The sequence below is a fragment of the Salvelinus fontinalis genome, chromosome 27 (genome assembly GCF_029448725.1).
Source record: "Salvelinus fontinalis isolate EN_2023a chromosome 27, ASM2944872v1, whole genome shotgun sequence".
NCBI lineage: Eukaryota > Metazoa > Chordata > Actinopteri > Salmoniformes > Salmonidae > Salvelinus > Salvelinus fontinalis.
Window position 1 is genome coordinate 5401673 of NC_074691.1, and position 22463 is coordinate 5424135.

The window sequence follows — 22463 nt, forward strand, 5'->3', positions numbered from 1 at the left end:
AATGCAGACATGATGGGTTAGTATTGGGCTCATAGGCGAGTCCAATGCAGACATGATGGGTTAGTATTGGGCTCATAGGCGTGTCCAATGCAGACATGATGGGTTAGTATTAGGCTCATAGGCGTGTCCAATGCAGACATAATGGGTTAGTATTGGGTTCATTGGCGTGTCCAATGCAGACATAATGGGTTAGTATTGGGCTCATAGGCGTGTCCAATGCAGACATGGTGGGTTAGTATTGGGCTCATAGGCGTGTCCAATGCAGACATGATGGGTTAGTATTGGGCTCATAGGCATGTCCAATGCAGACATGATGGGTTAGTATTGTCATGACATTGCCCTGTTGGGTGAGGTTTATGACCACCCCATAAATACCTTTCCCCATTTTCTCTCCACTCTACAGAATGGACTCTTGGAAAGCCCTTTTTTTTACCACAGAGAAAGTATGGTAACATCAAAAGGTTGGAGTATGGAACAATAATTCCCTTTCTCAACCAGCTGAAAGTGTCCATTGGTACTTAAAGAATATGATGTCAGATCAGTTGTTGTCTGGGACATTATATCTGATGACAGGACGACATAAACTGTATCTTGGAAAATATACACATTCTAGTTATCAGATTATCATGGAAATGTTGTGCAATTTAAATGATTAAATATGAGACTATTTGTGAGAAGATTAAATGTGATTTTAGCTCCTAAATGAGAGAATTGTTAAGTAATTTTATGCTCACTCAATGGCCACACCCAAGTGAACAGACATTGGTTGGAGAGGGATGAAAAACGCCCTTCTCTTCCCCAGTATAAAAGCCCCCGTGACCCAATTCACGTTAGACTAAGCAAACCGAGGCGTGAGCTGTGGTTGCGAATGGTTGAACGACTACTCTAAGAAAATTTACATGAGACCAGATCACGTGGAGTTGACGATCACCATGCTGGAATGGTGAATTTCGACTAGATCAGCCAGAATACAGCACGAGCTGATGGCAACTTGGTAAGAACTTTGAACTTTGAAAGAGGCACTGAGTTTGAAGGTAGGCCTTGAAATACATCCAAAGGTACACCTCCAATTGACTCAAATGATGTCAATTAATTGTTGGAAAAATTACTTGTGTCATGCACAAAGTAGATGTCCTAACCGACTTGCCAAACCTATAGATTGTTAACAAGACATTTGTGGAGTGGTTGGAAAACGAGTTTTAATGACTCCAACCTAAGTGTATGTAAACTTCCGACTTCAACTGTATATTCTGTGTGATTATTTAGGTATTTAGTAAATAAATAATTAAGCCAATTTGTGTATTGCTGATTCAACTTGTTAGCCAGGGTTCGTGCAGATAACCAAGTACTTTACGACAATCAGAATGAGACTGAATACGGTGACGATTAATAATTGACTGCTATTGATATTAAAGATCTACAGATCTTTAAGAGAGTGGATTCGGGAGGTAACCGCTCTATATCCGTGGTGCCCCAGGTTATTAATGGTTTAATTGTTGCATGGTTTAATTTAATCACGTAATCAATTAAACGTTAGGTCATCTATTTGATAAAATAGCATGTCATATAATTTAATCATAGTCAGAGACACGACAGAGGTGAGAGGTCACACATGGTTTAGATGGTAAATATTTAGCGGTTCATAGCTGTTCATCACATAAGCAAAAGGGAATACGTTCCTTCATCTATGTTTATTTACATTAGAGCACATTGCCCAGATATTGGTGTAATTTCTCACCCTTTTGGCTATATGAAAGTACATTTCCCCTCAGGCACACACATTTGTTCTTTCCTATTATGAAGGTAATTTGTGTCAAATGTACTTTTCCCCACTCATTCACACCATCTCTTTATATTGCTTATGCATATTCAGTAGCCTGACTGCGTCAAAGGCCCATCCTGGTAGATCTGAACCTAATGCAGCTTGGAGTGATCGGATGACAGAAGTCACATTTAGGTGCCAGGAGTAACTGAGGCCATAGATGCTCCATATCCATTACTTTGAGTGTTTTATATAATATGACTAAATGTGTTTATTTCTGTGTTGCAGGGGCAGTCAATAAATGGAATGGCAAGGCCACAGAACATGACATAAGCAGAGCTGTGGGAGACCACCTCAAGCCCCTGGTAGAGCCGGGGGTGGTTTACCACTCCACCACGCCTTCAGCAGGCTTGAAAAGTTAGATTGATCTGTTTGTTTTAGTTTTCAGTAGTTGAATCCTTTGACTTACTGTTGATTACAACATGCACTAGGTTGGTTGAAAAGTGATACTAAACTTACATAGCATGCACTATTTTGACATAGTGGGAGATATACTGTTTTTCATACTAAGATGGACCAAGATATGTGTTGCTTTTGCACATATTTGTAAATAGGTTTAGCAAGAGTCTGTTGATTGGTCAGTCACTGGGTTAATTTGTTTTGCAATATGATCAAAACAAGCTTTATTTATACAGCACATTTCAGACATGGATGCAATGCAAATACTTTGAAAATAAACAATTATTTACCAATCAAACACAGAAGATTAACAACTGAAAGACTAATGAGCATTCTAAGGAAATGCCATTGATTAAAATATTAATTGGATGCAATATCCAACACAAAATATAAGCTTGTTTTACTACATTGTTGTTACATTCCCCATCAAGAAAAACAGAAATGTCCCTTAAATAGAAAAGGGAACTAACAAAGAGTCACTGACAACAACCACAACTAAACAGGTGGGGTTTTAGGAGGGGCTCTGAAAGACACTATGGTGGTGTCCACTGAAAGTTGACTTGTAACAACAACTGGGACCTTAAAAGACACCCACCATGAGACCCACTAAATCTGCACAAGAAGAGTCAAACAAAAGAAAAACACACCAAACTTAAAGACAGGAAGCAAACCAAAAAGGTGGAGCAACTAAAGGTGTTGACTCTCCACATCTATCAAGACAACTGGAGCACTGGGCCAGACACTCTTAAATAGAACCTGGACCAGCGCAGGTGAAACACCTTCCCACTAACGAGATGGACAAGCCAGCACAGGTGTAACACATACTGACCAACGAGGTGACACCAATCAGTGCGCCCTACGTGCTAACGAGCTATACGTGCTAAAGTCCAACCTCAAAACATAAATGGAAAATGCACCTTCCACCTTAAGACAAAAAATATATCCTATATTTTTTTTGGACAAGTTTGTTTACCACCAACACGTATATTGAACGTTAGGCCTTGTCTTCTTTTCAATTACATTTTGCTAGGTGGGATAGCCTCAATGTCAAAACAGTTTTAACTTCTCCAAATCAATATGCAGAAACAGTTTGTGATATATAGAAAACCTAAATATAAAATGTGCTATCTACACAAACATCTGCCACAATGATCATAGAAGGTGTATTTCCTACTGATTCATAAACAGTGAGCTCTTGTCATTGAAGCGCCTTCTTAAATCTCCACCTATCCCTTTAATAGTAAATTGCCTTCCAGTTCCACCCTAGATCTAAAAGCGTGAAGCTGGGAAGAGAAGGAATCAGGAAATAGGCTCTTCATTTCAATTAATGTTCCCTCTGTCGCTCTGACCCCTGGTCCAGGGCACAAAGCAGAGAGGGACTGACAGGGAAGGAGAGGAAGGGCACGGGACAGTGGCCTGTGAATACTGAGGTCTTGTGGAGGGGTCACTCTCTCACCTAAGGGCTTGAACTGACATGGGAGCAAGGGACCTCCAAGAATCAAAGCAGAGGGGGGAGAGAGGAGGAAGAGAGACAAGAGAGAGAGAGAGTGGAGGTTAGCACAAGTGTCTTCAGTTCTATTAAGGTCCTAGTACTACCTTGCCTGGTTCCGGGCCACTGGCCTTCATTCTTTTCTTTCTCTCTGCCTGTGGAACGCTTTCAACACCTTGTAAGAGTCCGTGTCCTGACAAATTGAGGCTGTTCTGAGGGCAAAAGGAGGTGCAACTCAATATTAAGGTGTTCCTAATATTTTGTCCACAATGATCATAGAAGTTCCTTATAAACTGCACAAGCACCAGAAACGCTGTTGTTTTGACAAGTAGTAATAACTCACTGATATCGATTAGGGGGGGGGGGGTCAGGTTGCATGTGCTGTTGAAACTAACACAACTAAAAAAACACTTGGAAATGGGAGATATCTTTTACCTCACTGGTTAGAGGACAACCTGAAGAAGACAGACAGCTACATTTTGAAGGGTTACATTTTGAATCAAGTGGGCCACCAACGTGGTAAGTGTTACACAACTCTTTTTTTTGTTAGTCACTTTTTGTTAAATAACATAAATAGTACCCATCCATTTCAGAGCCTGGATTTTTCCCCCGATGAGGAGATATAGATATATAAATATATCAAATAAACAGGGGACAAACGTTTAGGGTTCTACATTGTGACATCATTAAAATACTCCTACAATGTTAAAACATTCAAAATTCTGACATCCTTAAAATACTCCTACAACAATGTTAAAACATTCTACATTGTGACATTAATTCATTGATATCATGAAACAACTCCATGTATTTTCTGATGTTTGATCAGAAATCTTTTATCAGAGAATGTCTTGTCACATTGATCACAGCTATGAGGTTTCTCTCCAGTGTGTGTTCTCAGATGTACTATCAGGCTGTTTGGCTGAGTAAAACTCTTCCCACATTGATCACAGCTATAAGGTTTCTCTCCTGTGTGTGTTCTCTGGTGTGTCTTCAGACAGCCAGATGTAACAAAACTCTTCCCACATTGAGTACAGCTATATGGCTTCTCTCCTGTGTGTGTTCTCTGGTGCACTATCAGGCTGCTTGACTGAGTGAAACTCTTCCCACACTGATTACAGCTATACAATTTCTCTCCTGTGTGTGTTCTCTGGTGCACTATCAGGCTGCTTGACTGAATAAAACTCTTCCCACATTGATTACAGCTATATGGTTTCTCTCCTGTGTGTATTCTCTGGTGTGATTTCAGGTTGCTTGGCTGAGTAAAACTTTTCCCACATTGATCACAGCCATAAGGTTTCTCTCCAGTGTGAATTCTATGATGTATTTTAAGGTCCACTGAAGAGGTGAATCTCTTCCCACAGTCAGAGCAGCAGTGAGGTTTCTCTCCAGTGTGTATTCTCAGGTGTACTTTCAGTGAATTTGATCTTAAGTAACTCTTCCCACACTCAAAACAGTGGTGAGATTTCTTTCCTGTGTGTTCTCGCTGGTGTTTCTTGATGTGTTCTGATCTGGAGAGACTTTTCTCTGCCTCGTCAGCATCATGATGTTGTTGAGGCTCCCCAGAGGACCCACAATAGTCACGTCTCTCTCCTGTGTGAATGATAAAGTCAGACAGATGGTTAAAGGCCCACAACAGCAGAAATCCACTGTTTATTTGAGGTAAAAGGTGATGCCCAGAGCAAACCCATGAAGTTGTACAACAATTGATGTCTGTTAAATTTGACATTTGTCTTAAGACAGTCAAGTGAGCAACAACAGTCATATTTTGTCTTCACATTATTAGTAACATTGATAATTGTAGGCTAGAATGACGTTATTACAGTTACTGAACCCCTAAGCAGTGTGCCAGATGACTTTTGGTCTCCAATATAGGCCCCTTTCTGTGTTAGCTAAAATTGCGGCACGAGGGCGATGCACATGCAATCTGGTTGTAGAAACTCCTCCCTGCTAATGAGGAAACCATTAGTTATGGATGTAGTATATCTGGTAATGAGGAAACCACTAGTTATGGATGTAGTATATCTGGTAATGAGGAAACCATTAGTTATGGATGTAGTATATCTGGTAATGAGGAACCCACTAGTTATGGATGTAGTATATCTGGTAATGAGGAACCCACTAGTTATGGATGTAGTACATCTGGTAATGAGGAAACCCCTAGTTATGGATGTAGTATATCTGCATGGAGCAAAAATGGTGAGCGAAGATTTTAGTTTTCCACAATGTATTCTCAATATTACAGCACTATCAGCGCAAGATCAGGAGTGCTACTCAAGGAAACTCACATTAAGCTCTGTCTCTATTCACTAGTTCACCACCGTGGGGGAAAACTCAGGGGAGTTCTCATAGGCTGACAGCAAAAATAGTCTCCATTTCCAGGTTGCTTATGAGCGCATTTCACACTACTTTGGATTATAATTTTAAGGCTCATTTGAATGTCCTGATTAATATGTTTGTGTTATTGTCGCAAATCAACTGCTTTATACTTAAAAACATCCAGTAAAATGCTCTTTGGCTAGTTTTCCATCAGCCTGACAATGAGGGTTTGTACACTAAGTGTTAAACAAATTGGCCCGTAACTTCACCTAACAATAACATAGACCTACTGTAGGACCCATAACTTCACCTAACAACAACAGACCTAGGACTATAAATAATTTCATATTTCAGGTGAAACATGGAAACTAAAATGTCTTCGTCATGACATTTTATAACCAGATAATTTTGTGAATAATCTCACTCGGCTACTCTGTAATGTGATGTCATTCTAAATGTCCTGAATAAAGGAAATAGCTCTGTGTGTTGTACAATAGCCTATCCATCAAGGAACAGTTCTCTATACATTATGAGCAAAGTATCTCTGTGTCCAAACAGACTAACGAGACCCTACTGTAAATCAAGCAGACAATAACACATTATAAACATCAATTTGTTAGGGATGTTGGATCCAACATGGAGCACGGCATAACTGTCTTTACCAGAGTAATGAATGAAGAAGCACTTTGGTTGTTGTTGCATGTTGTGATGTTTGTCCTTTGACTGTCATTCAGAAAAGGATTTCCTGGATCAGCTGATGATAGTTAAACATGTGACTGTAACTAAATAGCTACAGTATTAAGAATGTCTATTATAGAACCACGTTAATGACAGTATCCATTTGGGTGTTGTCTATAAAGTTAAGGTGACTCTCGGTTAGAACCATTGGATTTAGCAAACTGAAATGATTTAGGATTTCTGTGCCCATGAAAACTGTTTTCCCTGCGTAATTTAAGGAGACACTAAATGTTACGTAGTTAGAGTGCTTTTTTAGAGATCTGAAAACAAAAAAACTGTCCGACAGCAAGATCCAGTATTTAAGTTGAAGTTCATCATATGACAAGCTTAACGTTATGACTATAACTACTGTTCCCTGAAGAAGGGAAACTAGGTACAACATACTATTAAATCCACGCCTTGCTGGAAGCGTGAGGCTCGGATTCATGCATAAAATTTTATACCGCCCTTCATCGACCCAGGAAGGGGCGGTGCCAAACAGGTGTTGTACCTATTGATGACTGGCTCCCTCGAGAAATTTGTGTGTAACCCTGGTTCGAGTAACCCTGGTTCGAGTAACCCTGGTTCGAGTAACCCTGGTTCGAGTAACCCTGGTTCGAGTAACCCTGGTTCGAGTCCTGGCTGTATCACAACCGGCCATGATTGGGAGTGTTTTAAATAAATAGTGTTTTAAGATAAACCGTTTTTACTAATCCGCCAAGACACCAAATTTGAGAAGGGTTTTAAACAAAGATTTCAAACCAATTCATGAATGTAATTTAATCTAGGTAAGATGTCTAAACTTCTTGACGAGGTCGTTAGGTTTTGGGTTAAGGTTGATACAATAGCTTTCTCTAGGAATTTGAGAGCGGTTACATTTCTCCAGACCCAATCCCTCAGCTGTTTACCAAACCAAGTATCTGGGCAGCTATTTTGTTGCTGTTTAAATCCTAGGTTGTCCCTTTAAAAAAGCCACACAACAATCAACCAATCTGCAGTTGAAACAATAACAAAGCTGTCATTCCACCACTGTTTTGGTCATAAGATGATGATGGGGCTGGAGAAATGTGTGAGGCATGTGTTATATTCTTCAAGAATCAATGGTTAGAAATAAATCATTTAAAAGTCCAGATATGGATGTAGCAACTGCATATTTCACCTTTTACACATCAGGTTAACAACTGTAGAGCTTGTGCCTCTCTTTTTAAGATGGTACTTACGAGTGTTAACCAGGGAACGTTCATCGTTAGAACCATTGGATGCCTTAAGATGCCCTTGGGAAACTGGGCCCAGATATCCAGTTTCCTCCTCTTCTTCCTTCTTCAATGTGACAGTCATCTCCCCCTCCTCTTCTTTCACTCCAAAAACGGCATCCTCCTCCTCCTTCACTCTGAACGCCTCTTCCTCTTCTTTTACAGTAACATCCTCCTCCTTCACTCTGAACGCCTCGTCCTCTTCTTTCACTGCATCCTCCTCTTCTTTTACTGTAACACCCTCTTCCTCTTTCACTCTGGACGCGTCTCCCTCTTCTTTAACTGAAACGTCTTTCTCTTCTTCTTTCACGGTAACAGTCTCACCCACTACTTGTTTTTGTATTGAAACAGCCTCCTCCTCCTCTTTCACCAGAGCTTCTTTCTCCGTCCAGCAGACCTCTTCTTTAGCAGGAGGAGAGTAGGTTAGTGAGCTCATGGTCGGGAATGTTAGCTAGCTAGGCTAATGCTAACTTAACCAGTCTACTAGCTGACTAATAACACCACCGTACATATGAAATTACATCGGATAACTAACTAGACGACAGAAGTGTGTTTAAAACACAGTGGCTTACACGAAAGCGTCTAAAGAGCTTTATTGGTTGTGCTATTTTGTCTAGCAAGCTACCGAGGTGGCTGACTAACTGTTGATGATGTTGAAAGAAGCGTTCCGTCCACTAGATTATACGTCACACTAACAGCATTGCCTTAAAGTCCCATACCGCCATCTGCTGACTGGAGTGGGTAACGCAGTTGAGTAAAATGTATATTTAAATTTTCAGACAAAAAGTTATTGGGTAGGAAGCATGAGTTTTTACTCACCGGTGTAAAAACACAGTGTGGTTAAAGACTTAGTAACTGAGTTGTAGTCACGATCTGGTTCCCTATAAGGACAAACAGTTATGTTTTAATGTTATTACATATTTATTATATAACATAATATACACTATTGGTCAAAAGTTTTAGAACACCTACTCATTCAAGGGTTTTTCTTTATTTTTACTATTTTCTACATTGTAGAATAATAGTAAGGACATTAAAACAATGAAATAACACATATGGAATCATGTAGTAACCAAAAAAGTGTTAAACAAATCGAAATATATTTTATATTCGAGATTCTTCAAATAGCCACGCTTTGCGTTATTGACAGCTTTGCACACTCTTGGCATTCTCTTAACCAGCTTCACCTGGAATGCTTTTCCAACAGTCTTGAAGGAGTTCGCACATATGCTGAGCACTTGTTGGCTGCTTTTCCTTCACTCTGCGGTCCGATTCAGGGAGCCGTCAGTTGGACTCATTTCATTTCTCAATGTGTCCACCTGACCCATCAAATAGTAATTCAAATCATTTGCATTGTCAGGTGGTTTTGGTAATGAATGTTATAATGGGTAGGAATTCAAACATGTCTGCCACTTTTGTTGAATCAAAGTTGTCCATAGATATTTTCCATCAGCCTTGATTTAGTGATGATAATATCCTTTCTTTTTTACCTTGGTCACTAAATGTATTCATTTACAATAACTGTTCTAGCTTGGTCACTAGATGTATTCATCTACAATAACTGGTCTAGCTTGGTCACTAAATGTATTTATCTACAATAACTGGTCTAGCTTGGTCACTAGATGTATTCATCTACAATAACTGGTCTAGCTTGGTCACTAGATGTATTCATTTACAGTAACTGGTCTAGCTTGGTCACTAGATGTATTCATTTACAGTAACTGGTCTAGCTTGGCCACTAGATGTATTCATTTACAATAACTGGTCTAGCTTGGTCACTAGATTTATTAATTTACAATAACTGGTCTAGCTTGGTCACTAGATGTATTAATCTACAATAACTGGTCTAGCTTCGTCACTAGATTTATTAATTTACAATAACTGGTCTAGCTTGGTCACTAGATGTATTCATCTACAATAGCTGGTCTAGCTTGGTCACTATTCATTCACAATAACTTTGCTCATCAGACAGATCTGTCCCCTACCTTTTTGGTATCCTTACGTTGAACCGTTACATTTCTCAGCTCATCAATCCCTGGGGCATCGTTTGACCTCAGTCTGTTTTCTTAAATGGGGCCTTGCTTATCAACAATACTCATAAATAATTTCATAAACACACTCAGTGCCATTTCAGGATCATCCTCACTACACACTTCCAGCCATCGCACATTCTGAACCTCATCCACAAATAAGTCCTGACTAAACCTCTTGTAGGGCCTTGGGTCAGTTACTTTAGGATCAGTCTTTGGTATATGAGTCCTGACTGAACCTCTTGTAGGGCCTTGGGTAGGTTACTTTAGGATCAGTCTTTGGCATGAGCCCTGGCTAAACCTCTTGTAGGGTCTTGGGTCAGTTACTTTAGGATCAGTCTTTGGTATATGAGTCCTGACTGAACCTCTTGTAGGGCCTTGGGTAGGTTACTTTAGGATCAGCCTTTGGTATTTGTGTTTTTCTCTTGAGTGTCACCAAGTTATGATCACCACTGCTACAGCTTTAGAATAATTTTCAGCCATGTTGATAAAAATATGCTCAATACAGGTTGATGATATGGTATCAGACTTAGTGAACATTCTGGTTGGTAGTGTCACCTTGGGTTATGTTACAACCATTGGCCACAGAAATAATGGTGGTGGTAAACCAGTCAATATTCAAATCACCCCAAAAATACATTTCCCTGCTTTCATCAGATACTTTATCCAACATTTGACCAATTCCAAATGTCTCCCCCATCACACTTCCCTGTAACATGGTGGAGAGGTCAGTGGGGTAGGGAAGTATGAAGGATCCCGGATAGCACAGAGCATAGTGGAGACTATTTTACTTTCAGTTTCGTCCACCAACTTCAAACAGCGGTAAAAACAACTTTTTTTAATTGAAAATATATTTCACAGCGATTTAGATGGTACAATGATTCCCTACACTATTCAGTACTTGTTTTCTCACATAAACTGAAATTGATTGAAGAAAGTAGATTTCTACATTGGCTGCTTGCCCCAGTCGGCCATTGTTGGTTGAGAAGGAGATGACCCCGGCTTTTAGTGATACCGATGGCAGAGAGGGAGGGTTTTCCCATCTTGACAACAGAAGCCAGTCTGGCTTTTGCTGTCAAACAGAAAGAGATTAAAAACATGTAATTAAATTATAATTGTAGCTCCTTTAATTTAGACCCAAAATGTATTTGCTATAATGTGTGCCATTCAAAGGGACAGGCAACTATTTGAGACTCAGACTTTAATTGAAGTTTTATGGAATGTTAACTTTGATTGTCTTCAATGAAAATGATAGACCTTTCAAACATGCAACGTTGTATGGAACATTATTGTCAAGTCACTTGATGTCTAAGGTGCCAACGATATTGATAGTTGGGAGTGTTGAGACTGTCGAGTATGTTGATATAACGATAATAATGTCAAAATCCCACTTTTAACAACCATCAGAATTGGTAAAAAAAAAAAAGGTTATGCCCAAGTGGTGCAGCGGTCTAAGGTACTAGATCACAGTGCTAGAGGCATCACTACAGACCCGGGTTTGATCCCGGGCTGTACCACAACCTGCTGTGATCGGGAGTCCCATAGGGCGGCACACAATTAGCCAAGCGTCGTCCGGGTTAGGGGTGGGTTTGGCCGGGGGGGCAAACCCACCCTGCAGGCTGACCTCGGACGTCAGGTGAACGGTGTTTCCTCCGACACATTGGTGCAGCTGGCTTCCGGGTTAAGCGGGCAGGTGTTAAGAAGCGCGGTTTAGAGGGTCATGTTCCAGAGGATGCATGACTCGACCTTCGCCTCCTGAGCCCGTTGGGGAGTTGCAGCGATGAGACAAGATCAAAATTGTGGAGAAAAAAACAGAGGTAAAATGATAAAATGTTTTATAAAAAAATAAGAACAAAAAAAGGTTGCATCCCAACGTGGAAATAAACAGCAGGCAAAGTGACCATGTCAGAACAAAATGAACTCAAATGTTTTACCATTGGAACACTTGATGTAATTATATCAAACGTTTTACCATTGGAACACTTGATGTAATTATATCAAACGTTTTACCATTGGAACACTTGATGTAATTATATCAAACGTTTTACCATTGGAACACCTAATGTATCCTGCATTCACATTCACCATGGTTGTCTCCAGCATGCTAACGCGTTCACAGCTGGCGATCCCTCATCGTGATTGGTTATTCCCCACCATTTGCAACAACGTCACTGAGCACCATCACTATCTTTCCTTCGTTGATCTCCTGCATGTTTACATATCTGGCATTACTCATCTCATATGTATATACTGTATTCTATCCTATTCTACTGTATCTTAGTCTATGTATTGCTTATCTCATATGTATATACTGTATTCTATCATATTCTACTGTATCTTAGTCTATGTATTACTTATCTCATATGTATATACTGTATTCTATCCTATTCTATTGTATCTTAGTCTATGCATTACTCATCTCATATGTATATACTGTATTCTATTCCATTCTACTGCATCTTAGTCTATGCTACTCTGACATCGCTCATCTAAATATTTATATATTCTTGATTCCATTCCTATAGATTGTGTGTATTGTTAGATATTACTGGACTGATGGAGCTAGAAACACAAGCATTTCGCTACACCCACAATAACATCTGCTAAACATGTGTATGTGACAGATAAAATGTGATTTGATGTATATACAGTTGAAGTCGGAAGTTTACATACACCTCAGCCAAATACATTTAAACTCAGTTTCACAATTCCTGACATTTAATCCGAGTAAAAATTCCCTGTTTTAGGTCAGTTAGGAAACCCCACTTTATTTTAAGAATGTGAAATATCAGAATAATAGTGGAGAATGATTTCATTCAGCTTTTATTTCTTTCATCACATTCCCAGTGGGTCAGAAGTTTACATAAACTCACTTAGTATTTGGTAGCATTGCCTCTAAATTGTTTATCTTGGGTCAAACGTTTCGGGTAGCCTTCCACAAGCTTCCCACAATAAGTTGGGTGAATTTTGGCCCATTCCTCCTGACAGAGCTGGTGTAACTGAGTCAGGTTTGTAGGCCTCCTTGCTCGCACAAGCTTTTTCAGTTCTGCCCACAAATTTTCTATAGGATTGAGGTCAGGGCTTTGTGATGGCCACTCCAATACCTTGACTTTGTTGTCCTTAAGCCATTTTGCCACAACTTTGGAAGTATGCTTGGGGTCATTGTCCATATGGAAGACCCATTTGTGACCAAGCTTTAACTTCCTGACTGATATCTTGAGATGTTGCTTCAATATATCCACATCATTTTCCTACCTCATGATGCCATCTATTTTGTGAAGTGCACCAGTCCCTCCTGCAGCAAAGTACTGCACAGTACTGTGCAGCCATATTCATTGACCTGGCCAAGGCTTTTGACTCTGTCAATCACCACATCCTCATCGGCAGACTCGACGGCCTTGGTTTCTCTAATGATTGCCTCGCCTGGTTCACCAACTACTTCTCTGATCGAGTTCAGTGTGTCAAATCGGAGGGTCTGTTGTCCGGACCTCTGGCAGTCTCTATGGGGGTGCCACAGGGTTCAATTCTTGGACCGACTCTCTTCTCTGTATACATCAATGATGTCGCTCTTGCTGCTGGTGAGTCTCTGATCCACCTCTACGCAGACGACACTATTCTGTATACTTCTGGCCCTTCTCTTGACACTGTGTTAACAACCCTCCAGGCGAGCTTCAATGCCATACAACTCTCCTTCCGTGGCCTCCAATTGCTCTTAAATACAAGTAAAACTAAATGCATGCTCTTCAACCGATCGCTGCCTGCACCTGCCCGCCTGTCCAGCATCACTACTCTGGACGGCTCTGACTTAGAATATGTGGACAACTACAAATACCTAGGTGTCTGGTTAGACTGTAAACTCTCCTTCCAGACTCACATCAAGCATCTCCAATCCAAAGTTAAATCTAGAATCGGCTTCCTATTCCGCAACAAAGCATCCTTCACTCATGCTGCCAAACATACCCTTGTAAAACTGACCATCCTACCAATCCTCGACTTCGGTGATGTCATTTACAAAATAGCCTCCAAAACCCTACTCAATAAATTGGATGCAGTCTATCACAGTGCCATCCGTTTTGTCACCAAAGCCCCATATACTACCCACCACTGCGACCTGAACGCTCTCGTTGGCTGGCCCTCGCTTCACACTCGTCGCCAAACCCACTGGCTCCAGGTCATCTACAAGACCCTGCTAGGTAAAGTCCCCCCTTATCTCAGCTCGCTGGTCACCATAGCAACGCCCACCCGTAGCACGCGCTCCAGCAGGTATATCTCTCTGGTCACCCCCAAAACCAATTCTTCCTTTGGCCGCCTCTCCTTCCAGTTCTCTGCTGCCAATGACTGGAACGAACTACAAAAATCTCTGAAACTGGAAACACTTATCTCCCTCACTAGCTTTAAGCACCAGCTGTCAGAGCAGCTCATAGATTACTGCACCTGTACATAGCCCATCTATAATTTAGCCCAAACAACTACCTCTTTACCTACTGTATTTATTTATTTTGCTCCTTTGCACCCCATTATTTCTATCTCTACTTTGCACCTTCTTCCACTGCAAACCAACCATTCCAGTGTTATTTTTTTACTTGCTATATTGTATTTACTTCGCCACCATGGCCTTTTTATATATTTTTTATTTATTTATATATATATTTTGTTTGCCTTCACCTCCCTTATCTCACCTCACTTGCTCATATTGTATATAGACTTATTTTCACTGTATTATTGACTGTATGTTTGTTTTACTCCATGTGTAACTATGTGTTGTTGTATGTGTCGAACTGCTTTGCTTTATCTTGGCCAGGTCGCAATTGTAAATGAGAACGTGTTCTCAATTTGCCTACCTGGTTAAATAAAGGTGAATTTTTTTTTTTTTTTAAAAGCACACCCACAACATGATGCTGCCGCCACCGTGCTTCACGGTTGGGATGGTGTTCTTCAGCTTGCAAGCCTCCCCTTTTTCCTCCAAACATAATGATGGTCATTATGGCCAAACAGTTCTGTTTTTGTTTCATCAGACCAGAGGACATTTCTCCAAAAAGTACAATCTTTGTCCCCATGTGCAGTTGCAAACCGTAGTCTGGCTTTCTTATGGCAGTTTTGGAGCAGTGGCTTCTTCCTTGCCGAGCGGCCTTTAAGGTTATGTCAATATAGGACTCGTTTTACTGTGGATATAGATACTTTTGTACCCGTTTCCTCCAGCATCTTCACAAGGTCCTTTGCTGTTGTTCTGGGATTGATTTGCACTTTTCGCACCAAAGTACGTTCATCTCTAGGAGACAGAACACATCTCCTTCCTGAATGGTATGATGGCTGCGTGGTCCTGTGGTGTTTATACTTGCGTACTATTCTTTGTACAGATGAACATGGTACATTCAGGCGTTTGGAAATTGCTCTCAAGGATGAATCAGACTTGTGGAGGTCTACAATATTTTTTTCTGAGGTCTTGGCTTTCTTTTGATTTTCCATGTCAAGCGAAGAGGCACTGAGTTTGAAGGTAGGCCTTGAAATACATCCACAGGTACACCTCCAACTGACTCAAATGATGTCAATTAGCCTATCAGAAGCTTCTAAAGACATGACATAATATTCTGGAATTTTCCAAGCTGTTTAAAGGCACAACCAACTTCGTGTATGTAAACTTCTGACCCACTGGAATTGTGATACAGTGAATTCTAAGTGAAATAATCTGCCTGTAAACAATTTTTGGAAAAATTACCTGTATCGGCAACAAAGTAGATGTCCTAACCGACTTACCAAACTATAGTTTCTTAAAAATAAATTAATGGAGTGGTTGAAAAACATGTTTTAATGACTCCAACCTAAGTGTATGTAAACTTCCGACTTCAACTGTAGGTCTGGTGTTGGAGGTCATTCTACACTCTGTGCTCTACTACCCAGGTCTGGTGTTGGAGATCATTCTACACTCTGTGTTCTACTACCCAGGTCTGGTGTTGGAGGTCATTCTACACTATGGATCTCCTGCATGTATTTTCTGATGTTTAATCAGACCACTTGAATGAGAGTATCTTTTGCCACACTGATCACAGCTATAAGGCTTCTCTCCTGTGTGTGTTCTCTGGTGCTCTTCAAGTCTTTCTCCCTGAGAAAAGTTTTTCCCACATTGATCACAGCTATATGGCTGCTCTCCTGTGTGTGTTCTCTGGTGTGATACCAGGTTGCTTGACTGAGTAAAACTCTTGCCACACTGATCACAGCTATAAGGCTTCTCTCCTGTGTGTGTTCTCTGGTGTGATACCAGGTTGCTTAACTGAGTAAAACTCTTGCCACACTGATCACAGCTATAAGGCTTCTCTCCTGTGTGTGTTCTCTGGTGTGTTTTCAGATTACTTGAATGAGTAAAACTCTTGCCACACTGATCACAGTTATAAGTCTTCTCTCCTGTGTGTGTTCTCTGGTGTGATACCAGGTTGCTTGACTGAGTAAAACTCTTCCCACACTGATCACAGCTATATGGCTGCTCTCCTGTGTGTGTTCTCTGGTGTGATACCAGGTGGCTTGAATTAGCAAAGCTCTTGCCACATTGATCACAGCAATATGACTGCTCTCCTGTGTGTGTTCTCTGGTGTGATACCAGGTTGCATGACTGAGTAAAACTCTTGCCACACTGATCACAGCTATAAGGTTTCTCTCCTGTGTGTGTTCTCTGGTGTTTTTTCAGATTACTTGAATGAGCAAAACTTTTCCCACATTGATTACAGCTAAAAGGTTTCTCTCCTGTGTGTGTTCTCTGGTGTCCTTTAAGCTGTCCTATCCGAGAAAAGCCTTTCCCACACTGATCACAGCTATATGGCTGCTCTCCTGTGTGTGTTCTCTGGTGTGATAGCAGCTTGCTTGACTGAGTAAAACTCTTGCCACATTGATCACAGCTATATGGCTGCTCTCCTGTGCGTGTTCTCTGATGTGAAAGCAGGTTTCTTGAATTAGTAAAACTCTTGCCACACTGATCACAGCTATAAGGCTGCTCTCCTGTGTGTGTTCTCTGGTGTGATACCAAGTTGGTTGACCGAGTAAAACCCTTGCCACACTGATCACAGCTATAAGGCTTCTCTCCTGTGTGTGTTCTCTGGTGTGATACCAGCTTTCTTGAATTAGTAAAACCCTTGCCACACTGATCACAGCTATAAGGCTGCTCTCCTGTGTGTGTTCTCTGGTGTGATACCAGGTTGGTTGACCGAGTAAAACCCTTGCCACACTGATCACAGCTATATGGCTGCTCTCCTGTGTGTGTTCTCTGGTGTGATACCAGGCTACTTGACTGAGCAAAACTCTTGCCACACTGATCACAGCTATAAGGTTTCTCTCCTGTGTGTATTCTCTGGTGTGATAGCAGATTACTTAACTGAGTAAAACTCTTGCCACACTGATCACAGCTGTAAGGCTTCTCTCTTGTGTGTGTTCTCTGGTGTGTTTTCAGATTAATTGACTGAGTGAAACTCTTCCCACATTCATTACAGCTATAAGGCTTCTCTCCTGTGTGTACTCGCTGGTGAATTTTAAGTTTTGATGAATATGTGCAATGTTTCCCACAGTCAGCGCAGCAGTTAGATTTCTTCCCTGTGGGTCTTTGCTGGTGTTTCTTGAGGTGTTCGGATCTGGAGAGACTCTTCTCTGCCTCTTCAGCATCATTATGTTGTTGAGGCTCCCCAGAGGATCCGCGATAGTCCCGTCTCTCTCCTGTGTGAATGACAAAGTCAGACAGATGGTTAAAGGCCCACAACAGCAGAAATCCACTGTTTATTTGAGGTAAAAGGTGATGCCCAAAGCGTACACCCATGAAGTTGTACAACAATTGACATCTATCAAATTATTTGACAATTGTCTTAAGACAGTCAAGTGAGCAACAATACCGGTAGTCATATTTTGTCTTGTTTTCATATTAGTAGTAACATCGATGATTGTAGGCTAGAAATAAGTTACAGTTGTTGAACCTCTAAGCAGTGTGCCAGACGACTTTTGGTCTCCAATATAGACCCCTTTCTGTGTTTGTTAAAATTGCGGCACGAGGGCAATTTGGTTGTAGAAACTCCTCCATGCTAATGAGGAAACCTCCAGCTGCATACCCCCTCTAGCACCAGGGTCAGCGCACGCTCAAATTTAGTATTTGCCATTATTGTTAGCCTGCCACACACACACTATACGATACATTTAGTTTATTTAGTTTATGTCAATTTCCACAAGCCGGGTTGTGACAGAGGACCAGGGAACAAATAATAATATAAATCAATAATGTTGCTCTTTATTTAACCATCTTACAAATAAAACCTTCTTTGTTCATTGAAAATTGTGAATAACTCACCACAGGTTAATGAGAAGGGTGTGCTTGACAGGATGCACATAACTCTGCAATGTTGGGTTGTATTGGAGAGTCTCAGTCTTAAATCATTTTCCACACACAGTCTGTGCCTGTATTTAGTTTCATGCTAGTGAGGGCCGAGAATCCACTCTCACATAGGTATGTAGTTGCAAAGGGCATCAGTGTCTTAACAGTGCGACTTGCCAAGGCAGGATATTCTGAGCGCAGCCAAATCCAGAAATCTGGCAGTTCTGATTAAATAACATTTTCACAGAACCTCTTGTTGCAATTTCGATGAAGTTCTCTTGTTAAGATATCGGTAAGTGGACTGGAGGCAGGGCATGAAAGGGATAACGAATCCAGTTGTTTGTGTCATCCGTTTCGGGAAAGTACCTGCGTAATTGCGCACCCAAGTCAGGTGCTTCGCTATATCACATTTGACATTGTCCGTAAGCTTGAGTTCAATTGCCCACAAAAAATCATACAATGATGGAAAGACCTGTGTGTTGTCCCAGACAGAGAAGAGCTACTACTTCTTAATCATAGCCTCAATTTTGTCCCGCACATTGAATATAGTTGGAGAGTCCCTGTTATCCTAGATTCAGATCATTTGGGTGAGAAAAAACATCACCCAGATAGGCCAGTCGTGTGAGAAACTCATCATCATGCAAGCGGTCAGACAAGTGAAAATTATGGTCAGTTAAGGAAACTTTAAGCTCGTCTCTCAATTAAAAAAAAAAGGTGTCAATACGTTGCCCCTTGATAACCAGCGCACTTCTGTATGTTGTAAAAGCGTTACATGGTGGCTGCCCATATCATTGCATAGTGCAGAAAATACACGAGAGTTCAGGGCCCTTGCTTTAACAAAGTTAACCATTTTCATTGTAGTGTTCAAAACGTTTTTCCAAGCTGTCAGGCATTCCCTTGGCAGCAAGAGCCTGTCGGTGGATGCTGCAGTGTACCCAAGTGGCGTCGGGAGCAACTGCTTGCACGCACGTTACCACTCTACTATGTCTCCCTGCGCCATCAGTACAGATACCAACATGAGCAGCAGCTACATTTGTAATTCCCACGAGAGAGTAACGGTTAATGTGATTGGATGTTAATTATTTGACTAAGCTACCTGTATTTGACATTGTGTTGCTATTTCGCTGAACACTAGCTGGTTTCATTTTAATTTTGGCTGTGAAATGAGGCTACTCAGGTGAGAAAAAAACCTCACCCAAATGTATAGCCCCATTGGAAAATTTAAATTGACTGTTTAAAAATGTGAAGAAAATGTATAATTTGTAAAAAATGTAAAATGTGTATCACATTCTTTTTTGGCGTACTCCTGAAGGCATATTCCAGTTTGGGAAAACCTGCCATATACCTACTGTAGGACCCATAACTTAACCTAACAACAACATAAACCTACTGTAGGACCCATAACTTCACCTAGCAACAACATAGACCTACTGCAGGACCCATAACTTAACCTAACAACAACATAAACCTACTGTTGGACCCATAACTTAACCTAACAACAACATAAACCTACTGTAGGACCTATAACTTCACCTAGCAACAACATAGACCTACTGTATGACCCATAACTTCACCTAACAACATAGACCTACTGTAGGACCCATAACTTCACCCTAACAATAAAATAGACCTCTGACTGTAAATCATTTAATATTTCAGGTGAAACAAGGAAACTAAAATGTCTTTGTCATGACATTTCATAACCTGATCACCAGATAATTTTGTGAATAATCCCACTAGGCTACTCTGTAATGTGTTGTCATTCTTAATGTCCTGAATGAAGGAAAATATCTCTGTGTGTTGTACAATAGCCTATCCATCAAGGAACAGTTCTCTACACATTATGAGCAAAGTATCTCTGTGTGCAAACAGACTAACGAGACCCGACTGTAAATCAAGCAAACAATAACACATTATAAACATCAAATTTGTTAGGGATGTTGGATCCAACGTGGAGCACGGCAAAACTGTCTTTACCAGAGTAATGAATGAAGAAGCACTTTGGTTGTTGTTGCATGTCGTGATGTTTATCATTTCACTGTCATTCAGAAAATGATTTCCTGGATCACTTGATGATAGTTGAACATGTGACTGTAACTAACTAGCTACAGAATAATAATGTCTAATTATTATAGAACCACATTAATGACAGTATCCATTTGGGTGTTGTCAATAAAGTTAAGGTGACTCTCGGTTAGAACCATTGAATAGTGCGAACTCTGAAATGATTTAGGATCTGTGCCCATGGAAACTGTTTTCCCAGCGTAATATAAGGAGACACTAAATGTTACGTAGGTAGAGTGCATTTCAGAGATCTGAATACAAAAAACTGTACGAACAGGACAATAACCTAAACCACAAGGCCAAATATACACTGGAGGAGCTTACCAAGATGACATTGAATGTTCCCGAGTGGCCTAGTTACAGTTTGGACTTAAATCTTCTTGAAAGTCTATGGCAAGACTTGAAAATGGCTTTCTAGCAATGATCAACAACCAACTTGACAGAACAGGAAGGATTTAAAAAGAATAATGAATATTCACATGAAGATCCGTCACCTAATGGATGACATCACGACTTCACATCAAGCCAACTCCTTGAATGCCTTACTATGACATCACTCACTCCTTCAAGTTTGCAGTTGTCTAAAAAAACAAAAATTCTCAAAACATTTATTTGTTTCTCTTTAGTGTGTTTATACTTTACTGTTTTTATATATCACTTTCAAATGGAAAAGTTTTTTTTTTTTAATCACTGGAGGACGTCATGAACAATTCCAACAGTACAAATACATATTCATGTGTAGAACGCCCTTTTAAAAATCACACATTACTTCAAAAACTGAGTTTTTGTACCTGTTTTATAAGATCGTACTCACTGTATTTACTGGTGTTAATCAGATCAATGTCCCTGTTTTATGACAGTACTCACTGTATTTACTGGTGTTAATCAGATCAATGTCTCTGTTTTATAAGATAATACTCACTGTATTTACTGGTGTTAATCAGATCTCCAGTCTTCTCTTCTTCGTCCTCCTCTAATGTGACAGTAATCTCCCCCTGTTCATCCTTCATTCCAAAAACGTCTTCATCTTCTTTCACAGTAACATCGTCCTCCACTCTGAAGGCGTCTTTCTCTGTAACGTCTTTCTCTTCTTCTTTCACGGTAACAGCCTCACTCTCTACTTGTTTTTGTATTGTAACATCCTCCTCTTTCACCAGAGCTTCTTTCTCCGTCCAGCAGACGGCCTCTTCTTTAGCAGGAGGAGAGTAGCTTAGTGAACTCATGGTCGGGGATAACAGCTAGCATTAGCGACTAGACAAGTACTAACTTAACCAGCCAGCTAGTTGACTTACAACGTAATAATTAAATTAAATGGGGTAGCTAGTTGTTTCCACGTGTGTGTTTAAATCATAGTGGCAAATAAACCACGAAATTGTCTAAATAACTTGAATGCTCCGACTTTGTTGGCTAGAGAGCTACCGAGGTGGCTGCAGTTGTTGAAGAAGCTTTCCGTCCACTAGATTATACGTCACACTAGAAACATCGCCTGAAACCACTTTTCGCCTTCTGCTGTCTGGAGTGAGTAAACGCAGTTGAGGAGGGATAACTTTTTTTTTCCTTCATTGAATTATAATATTATAAAGCAGTTTAGGGAAACGTTTTTTTCCTCTCCATTAAATATGAATATTATATCAACACGTACAAAGAGCAACAAGTGTTGTTTTGATTAGTTCAGATTTTTGATGAGAATTTAAAACCAACTCTACATCTACTCCACATCTGTATTTCCGATTCAGTCAAATAACTAGATATCAAAATAAGCACCTAGTTATTGATACCCTTGATAAAGATTAGCAAAAATTACTGTATAAAATAAAATAAATAAACTTTACCCACTACCAGGATATTGTAGCCCAAAACCTGGTTACCTCTCTGCTAGGAGGGTAAAACTTGTCCATAAGTGGATCTTCCAGCAAGACACATCAACACCCACAAAGAAATGGTTAATTGGGCTCAAAATCACATTTTTCTATGGCCATCTCAGTCTTCAGATTTGAACTCCATTGAAAACCGAAAAGGGAAGTCCATA

At 40.4% G+C, this 22463-nt stretch overlaps 1 protein-coding gene across 1 annotated transcript; it reads right to left on the minus strand.

Annotated features, from left to right (window-relative positions):
• Window positions 1-2407: 2407 nt before the first annotated feature.
• LOC129825627 (zinc finger protein 271-like) lies at window positions 2408-21885 on the minus strand. Its single transcript, XM_055885837.1, has 5 exons — window positions 21357-21885; window positions 15999-17724; window positions 8719-8731; window positions 7967-8444; window positions 2408-5303 (listed from the first exon to the last, which is right to left on the minus strand). Exons 1-5 carry the CDS (start codon window positions 21655-21657, stop codon window positions 4501-4503), a joined length of 3321 nt encoding a protein of 1106 aa, XP_055741812.1. The 5' UTR covers window positions 21658-21885; the 3' UTR covers window positions 2408-4500.
• Between the last annotated feature and the right edge of the window lie 578 nt (window positions 21886-22463).